The sequence below is a fragment of the Arachis duranensis genome, chromosome 10 (assembly GCF_000817695.3).
Source record: "Arachis duranensis cultivar V14167 chromosome 10, aradu.V14167.gnm2.J7QH, whole genome shotgun sequence".
Taxonomy (NCBI): Eukaryota; Viridiplantae; Streptophyta; class Magnoliopsida; order Fabales; family Fabaceae; genus Arachis; species Arachis duranensis.
In genome coordinates this window covers 28,874,792-28,883,295 of record NC_029781.3, presented here as the reverse complement: position 1 = coordinate 28,883,295, position 8,504 = coordinate 28,874,792, and the positions used below count along the sequence as shown (strand labels likewise).

General features: G+C 40.1%; 1 protein-coding gene across 1 annotated transcript; it reads left to right on the top strand.

The window, feature by feature from the left end:
- The first annotated feature begins 6,411 nt into the window (after window positions 1–6,411).
- LOC107469577 (uncharacterized) lies at window positions 6,412–7,014 on the top strand. The gene has a single exon (XM_016088955.1). It carries the CDS (start codon window positions 6,412–6,414, stop codon window positions 7,012–7,014), a length of 603 nt encoding a protein of 200 aa, XP_015944441.1.
- The last annotated feature ends 1,490 nt before the right edge of the window (window positions 7,015–8,504 follow it).

Below are 8,504 nucleotides of genomic sequence, written 5' to 3'. Positions count from 1 at the left end.
CCAACAGAATCTTCGTGGTATAAGCTAGATAGATGGTGGCATTCATGAGGATCCGGAAAGTCTAACCTTGTCTGTGGTATTCCGAGTAGGATTCCGGTATTGAATGACTGTGACGAGCTTCAAACTCCTGAAGGCTGGGCGTGATGACAAGCGCAAAAGAATCAAGGGATTCTATTCCAACCTGATTGAGAACCGACAGATGATTAGCCGTGCTGTGACAGAGCATATGAACGTTTTCACTGAGAGGACGGGATGTAGCCATCAACCATGGGTGATGCCTCCAGACGATTAGCCGTTCGAGTGACAGCCGCATAGGATCATTTTCCTGAGAGGATTGAAAGTAGCCACCGATGATGGTGATGCCCTACATACAGCTTGCCATGGAAAGGAGTAAGAATGATTGAAGGAAGAGTGAGTAGTGAAGTAGAGTTTCAAGAGGAGCACAGCATCTCCATACACCTATCTGAAATTCTCACTATTGATTTACATAAGTATTTCTATCCCTTTTTATTTTCCAATTATTATTAATTTTCGAAAGCCCATAAACCAATTTAATCTGCCTAACTGAGATTTACAAGGTGACCATAGCTTGCTTCATACCAACAATCTCTGTAGGATCGACCCTTACTCACGTAAGGTTTATTACTTGGACGACCCAGTACACTTGCTGGTTAGTTGAACGGAGTTGTGAATTCAACTGGTGCCATAATAATGATTTCATACAAGTACAAAAGAATATTGATCACAATTTCGTCCACCAGAGAATGACCCAAGGTTTGAATACTTCAGTTTATAAATTTTAGTGGTTTGTTACTTGTGACAAACAATCTTTTTGTATGAAATGATTATTGTTGGTTTAGAAACCATACTTGCAATGAGATTTCATTTGTGAAATTCTAAACCGTCAAAAATCCAATCATCAGGGTCGTGGGGTGGAGAGGTGCTGTGGGTTCAGAGAGATGGAAAGGAAGGGGTTGGGGTGAGTAGGGAAAATGAAGCACGAGTCCCCTTTCTTCTCGAATTAACATTCGAAAAGTGACCTGTGCGGACGCACAAGGTCGTGTGCTGACGCACATAGGGGAAAAAGGTAGGTATGCGTGCGCATAAGCTTGTGCGGACGCTGAGAACGGAATGTGGAACGCGACCTGTTCGAACGCACAAGGTACGTGCACTCGCACAGAAGAAGAAAAAGGGGTGGCGTGCGATCGCACAGGGAGTGCGTTCATTGCAACCAGAGAGGTGTGCTTAGGTTGTGCTGGCTTTTTTTTTTTTTTTTATTTTGAAAAGAGGGGTTGTGTGCGGAAGCACACATTGGTCTGTGGTCGCAAAAGAGTAAAAGAGAGGTGTTGCCACGCTCGCCTCATGCGTGCGCTGGGAACAGAGGAGGTGTTTAAGGGTGTGCGAGCGCACATGGCTGTGCGGACACACAGGAACGGAAAAACAAGGGAGCTGTGCACGCACAAGGTCGTGCGGACGCACAGGTCTCTGTTTCTACAATGAAAATTATGCCTTCAAGGCATCAAACTTGACATCCAAAATAGGTTTTCAAGTTCCAAAACATCACAAAACTCCCAAAAACACATTATTTCACTAGAATTGCTTAACACACATGAAAATGAATACAACCAACCAAGCATTAAAGCCAATTATTCATAAGCAGGAAAGTAAAAGAGAGAAAGTTAGAAGGATATTACCATGGTAGGGTGTCTCCCACTAGTACTTTGGTTTATAGTCCTAAGTTGGACTTGGTGAGGAGATCCTTGTTAAGGCGGTTTACGCTTCCACTCCTCCTTGAATCTCCAACCAAGTTTGCTATTGATTTGACCTCCGGGGTCCCAAATGAATTGCATCAAACTCTTAAGAGACTTCAAGCTAGCTATTAGGATCCTCAAGTGTTGACTCATAAGACCAATGCCTGGATCCCATACTTGAGTTCCTCTATCACCATTGGCATTCTTGTGCACTCCCCGGAATCCGCTAGATTGATTCTTGCACCAAACTCGAGCTCTAAATGTTAAATTGACCCTTTTAACAAACTTTCCATTCCGATGCCAATTAACATTCTTCTCATCACCATCCACCACTCCCAGAAGGGTTTGAAATTGGCAATCCGTCTCCAAGATGGCATATTGATGTGGGCCTAGAAAGCTTGTTGAAGAAGCCTCTACCCACTCAATTCGCTCTTGCACACACGCTTTTACTTCTTGGTGACTAAGGTCTTCCTCAGTATCTATTGAATCTTCTTCATCATCACTCATGTCAAAAATTGGAGGTTGAGTGAAGTCCACATCAACTTCCCCTTCCAAATCTAATAGTGGAGATTCATGAAGGTAATCGGTGGGGTTAACCAAGTCAGACAAAAAATCTTGAAGGATGGAATCCTCTTGATCACTTCCTACCAACTCTTCATTTGTCTCCTTTTTCTGTTCATGTTGTGACTCAACATCATCTTCTTGACCTTACAATTCTTCTTCCATTCCATATTTTTCACTCAGTTCCGTACATTCATCCACTAAAATTTCTTGCTTGTGGCATGAATGAGATGAAGCTAAATGATCCAAAGCTTTCCCTAAGGTAGATATGACTTGCTCTCGCTTCTCCTGGAACTCTTTTTGTTCTCGAATAAGCACGAGAAATGCTTCTTGTGTGGCTTGATCCATATGTGAAGATGAAGATTGATGTGATGAAAGTTGACTATCAAACTCATGAGGATGAGGGTTTTGTATGTAGTGAGGCGGGGTAGTGTATGATTGGTGACTAAAAAGATAAGTGCTTGGGTTCCATTAGGGTGCATTGTGGTGATAGAGAGAAAAAGTCATTAAGAAGATATGAAAAAAAAACTACTAACAAAAGCAAACAAACAACCAAACAATGCTAATTACACTATTAACATATTCACAATCAACCAAAAACATAACACCGATTGCATCCACGCAACGGCGCCAAATTTGATGAAGAGGAATTTATCGTATAATTTATAATCGATCAAAAGCAAGAATCAATCCGTTGGTAGTATAGTCTAAACCAACAATGAACTTTCTTAATCAAATGTCAAAGTTCAAAACACAATATAAATCAAGAGTACTTAAACCTCGGGTCGTTCTCCCTAGAATGCAATTGAAGTATTATTTCTTTGGTTGTTAAGGCAAAAGAGGGTTTTCCAGCAAGAAATGAAAGATTAAAAGAACTTAAGAAATAAAAGAACTAAGAAATGATCAAAATTGGAATTAATGCAATTAAAGAGAAGGCAATATCAAAAATAGCAAAAATGCAAGAAATGCAATAAAGAGCCTTGACTTGGGAATGAGAATCCAAGGGATCCTATCATCGCCATAACCACAACTATGATAATTATGATGAGTCAATCTCGCCTAGTCAACCCCAACCATCGAGGAGTAAGTCAATCAAGCATAATTGACCTTAATCCATAAGTCCTAACCAACTTACCAAATTAGTTGATAAAAGGCTAGCGTCAATGGAAACAAGAGTCAACTAACTACCCAAGAATTATCACTAAATGTCAGACATTATGACTCTAGTATCCTAGGAATTCAACCCACAAGCCAAGGTATGAAAATCTACTCAAAATCTAAGGTTGGAATTTTCACAAAAACCTTGTGTGCATAAAAGTAAAACATGGAAAATTGTAAAGGAAAATGGAAAACTATAACCAACTATCAACAAAACAGAACATAAACAAGCAATCAAACATAAAGAGAGCATAAAACAGTAAATTCATTAATCGAAACTTCAAGAACTCAAAATTGCAATTATAAACAAGTAACTTGAACCAAGGCAAATGAAAGTAAATGTGCTATAATTAAAGAGGAAATTGAGAGTACTTACAATTAAAGAGGCAAAATCAAAGATCAAAGCTTGCTATAAAATGCTATAATTGAAATGGAAACTAAAATAAAACCCTAAGAGAGCAATGTTACACTACTCCTACTCCTACTCCTAATTACTCTCTAAAACTATCTAAGTGAGCTCTCTTGAAATATGTTGAATCCCCTTTCATATAGCACTCTAATTTAGCCTTCAAGCCTTCCAAAATTGGCCAAAAGGCCTCAGAAAATGCGCTGCACATGTTTCATTAATGAAATTACGTGTTGGGTTCTGTGCAGACACACAAACTTGTGCGTCCGCACACTCGGCTGAAAATCCTCCTGTGCGTACGCACGCAGGGTTGTGCGCATGCATGCCTCGCTGTGTGTGCTTTTCCTTGTTTTCTTCATGTTTTCTCCCTTGTACATGCTTCCTTCCACTTTTGGCCATCCATTCTTGCCTTCAAGGCCTGAAATCACTCACAAACCATATCACGGCATCGAATGACATAAAAGTGGAATTAATTTGCTCTAATAAAGCACAAACCTTAATGTTTTCACATTTAGGATCAAATTAGGGATCAAACACAAAAGTGTGCCATTTTGGTGCTTAAGTGCGAGTTCATATACTAAAATTCATTCAAATCAAGCCAAAATATATCGGAAAATATGGACTCATCAAGGTGCTAATCTCTTGTTTAAATTGTGTTTTATGTTGTGTATGACAGGGAGAAGAGGAGCTGTAACCTCATACGATTCTAAACTAGAGAGAACATTCTTAGTATTGAAAAGAGAAGCAGTGGCAAGAGGCAAAAGGATGGTTGGTGAAGAAGAAGAAAGAGATCCAACTCAAACCATGGAAGGAGAGGCACACAATCACCATGAAGAAGCAGTTGGCAACCATGCTCTACAAGAAAGGAGAGTGCTAGGCTCTTACATAAATCCCAATCCTGAGAATTGTGGGAGTAGCATTTTGAGACCCAATAGACATGCCCATATTTTTGAGCTCAAACCACAGCTAATCACTCTTGTTCAGAATAATTATTCCTTTGGAGGAAATGCTCAAGAAGATCCCAACCAAAATCTAACCACATTCTTGAGGATTTGTGATACTGTGAGGGTAAATAGCGTTCATCCAGACACCTACAAACTACTCTTGTTTCCCTTCTCTCTTAGGGATAAGGCATCAAAGTGGCTAGAATCATTCCCCAAAGAAAGCCTTACCACTTGGGAGGATGTTGTTAACAAGTTCTTAGCAAGATTCTACCCTCCACAAAGAATAAATAAGTTGAGAACTGATGTGCAAATATTCAGACAATGAGATGGGAAAACTTTCTATGAAGCATGGGAGAGATATAAGGACTTGACAAGAAAGTGTCATCTGGACATGTTCAATAAATGGGTACAGCTGCACATTTTCTATGATGGGCTATCATATAAATTAAAAATGGCCCTAGATCACTCTTCAAGGGGCTCCCTCAGCAAAAAGAAGACAATTGAAGAGGCCATAAACGTCATAGAAACTGTTGTCAATAATGAGTATTTCTATGCCTCTGATAGAACTCAAAAAAGAGGAGTAATGGAGCTCAATTCCATGGATGCTCTGTTAGCTCAGAACAAGTTGATCATAGCTCAACTAGCAACCCTAACCAAGCAGATGGAGAAGAACCAAGTCCCAACTATCCAAGCTAAAGCACCTCCACAAGAAGAAGCTACCCCAGAAGTTGAATGTGAATGGGAGTAAGCCAACTATGTGAACAATTCCTCCAGGCCACCATATGACCCCAATGCCAAAATATACAACCAAGGTTGGAAGAACCACCCTAATTTTGGGTGGAGAAACCAACAAAACCACAACCAAGATCACAAACCATACCACTCTAACCAATATAACAACCACAATCCTAACCATCAATCAAACAATAATAAACCCTATCACAACTCACATAATGCACCCTACCACCCCAATCAACAACCATACAACAACCATTTTCAAGATATATCTTCCTCAACCCCACAAGCATGTGATAACAGCAACAACTTTGCAAGATTGGAGGCTGCTATGTCACAATTGGCAGGGAATATTGCCACTGTTGCAGAGAGACAATTACAAGCTGAGATGAAGATAGATGCAATCCAAGAGGAGGCCAGATTCAACATGAGAAACCAAGGGGCAGCAATTTCAAAATTGGAGTCACAACTAGAGAGCTTGTCTAAACAAATACCAATGTCAACAACTAACTTTCTAAGTGATACAATGGCCAACCCAAGAGGAGAATGTAAGACCATCACACTAAGAAGTGGAAAGGTAGTGAATGAAGCATCCTCAAGTTACAACAAGCAAGAAGAAGAAGCTGCAAGTGACCCAGAAATCAACAAAGAAGAAGATACATTTACCCCAACTCTACCCAAGCAAACCTTGAAGCCTTATGTTCCAAAGGCACTCTACTCACAGAGGTTGAGAAAGGATGGGAAGGACAGTCAGTTTTCTAGGTTCTTGGATATCTTTAAGAGGCTCCAAATTAACATACCTTTTGCTGGGCATTAGAGCAAATGCCCTTTCTATGCCAAGTTCCTAAAGGAGCTTATGACTAAGAAAAGAAACTGGGGAGAAAAGGAAACTGTGGTGCTCACAGAGGAATGTAGTGCCATCATACAAAAGAAGCTTCCTCAAAAGATGAAGGACCTTGGGAGCTTCCAAATCCCCTACATTATAGGGGATATCAACATTGAAAAGGTATTATGTGATCTGGAAGCTAGCATCAACCTTATGTCCTTGGCCATGATGAAGAGAATGAGGATTGAAGAGGCCAAACCAATAAGAATGGCTCTTCAATTAGCTGATAGAACATTCAAGTTCCCTCATGGAGTAGTGGAGGACTTGTTGGTTAAGGTGGGAGAGTTCATCTTCCCAGCTGATTTTGTTGTACTTGATATGAAGAAAGAGGCTAACACATTAATCATTCTAGGAAGACCATTCCTAGCTACTGTTGGAGCTATAATCGATGTTCAAAAAAGAGAGTTAGTCTTGAGACTGCATGAAGAGAAGACGGTCCTCAATGTCTTCAAAGCAATGAGCTACCCCAAGGAATCCATTAGTGAATGCATGATGGTTGACATAATGGAAAAGCCAGTTCAAGAAGTTTTAGAAGAAGAACAATGTGAAGAAATAATGGAGCAAGATCAATAAGCATCGTGTGGTGAACTACCACAAGAGAGCATAGAAGGCTCAATCATGCCAGACAAGGCAAGCAAAAGGGAAGTGGAGGTACCAAAGTTAGAATTGAAAACTCTAGCTCCAAGCTTGCAGTATACCTACTTGGGTGACAATAACACATATCCAGTTATCATTAATTCAAGCCTAAGGGAAGAGCAAGAAGAGGAGCTTATGAAGGTGCTGAGACAACACAAGGATGCCATAGGATGGACACTTTCAGATTTAAAAGGAATTAATCCTTCAATGTGTATGCATAAAATCCTCATTGAGAAAGATGCCAAACCCTCAAGGTAGCCACAAAGAATGTTGAACCTGTCAATGCAAGAAGTAGTGCAAAAAGAAGTGCTAAAGCTATGGCAAGCAAGGGTGATTTACCCCATCTTAGACAGCCCTTGGGTGAGCCTTGTTCAAGTGGTCCCTAAGAAAGGAGGAGTCACTGTTGTGCCAAATGAAAGAAATAAATTGATATCAACAAGAACAGTGACTGGATGGCGCATGTGCATAGATTATAGGAAGCTCAATGAGGCCACAAGGAAGGACCACTTCCCTCTACCTTTCATGGACCAAATGTTGGAGAGGCTTGCTGGACATGAATACTACTATTTCTTGGATGGATACTCAGGTTACAATCAGATTGTAGTGGACCCCAAAGACCAAGAGAAGACTTCCTTTACTTGTCCTTATGGTATCTTTGCATATAGGAGGATACAATTTGGATTGTGCAATGCACCTGCCACATTCCAAAGGTGCATGCTCTCCATTTTTTCTGACATGATTGAAAGGTTTATTGAAGTCTTCATGGATGATTTTCCTGTGTTTGGTGATTCATTTTCTAAGTGCTTGCACCACCTTACCTTGGTGCTAAAGAGATGCCAAGAGACCAACCTAGTCTTAAACTGGAAAAAGTGTCACTTTATGGTCACCGAAGGGGTGGTCCTTGGTCACAAAATCTCTGAGAAAGGCATAGAGGTGGCCAAGGCTAAGGTGGAAGTGATTGAAAAATTACCCCCACCTTGCAACATCAAAGCAACTAGAAGTTTCCTAGGACATGCTGGGTTTTATAGAAGGTTCATTAGAGATTTTTCAAAGATTGCTAAACCTTTAAGCAACTTGCTTGTCTCTAATGTACCTTTTGTTTTTTATAGAGAATGCATGATAGCCTTTGAGGAGTTAAAAAGTAGGCTCTCTTCTGTACCTATTATAGCACCACCTAGCTGGAATTTACCTTTTGAATTGATGTGTGATGCATCGGATTTTGTTATTGGTGCTGTTTTAGGACAAAGGAGAGACAAGCTAGTGCATGTCATCTATTATGCTAGCAAAGTTCTTAATAAGAATCAAAGGAATTACACCACCACAAAGAAGGAACTTCTTGCTATAGTGTTTGAATTTGATAAGTTTAGATCATATCTTATTGGTTCTAAAGTCATTGTTTTTACTGACCATGCAGCTCTTAAGTATTT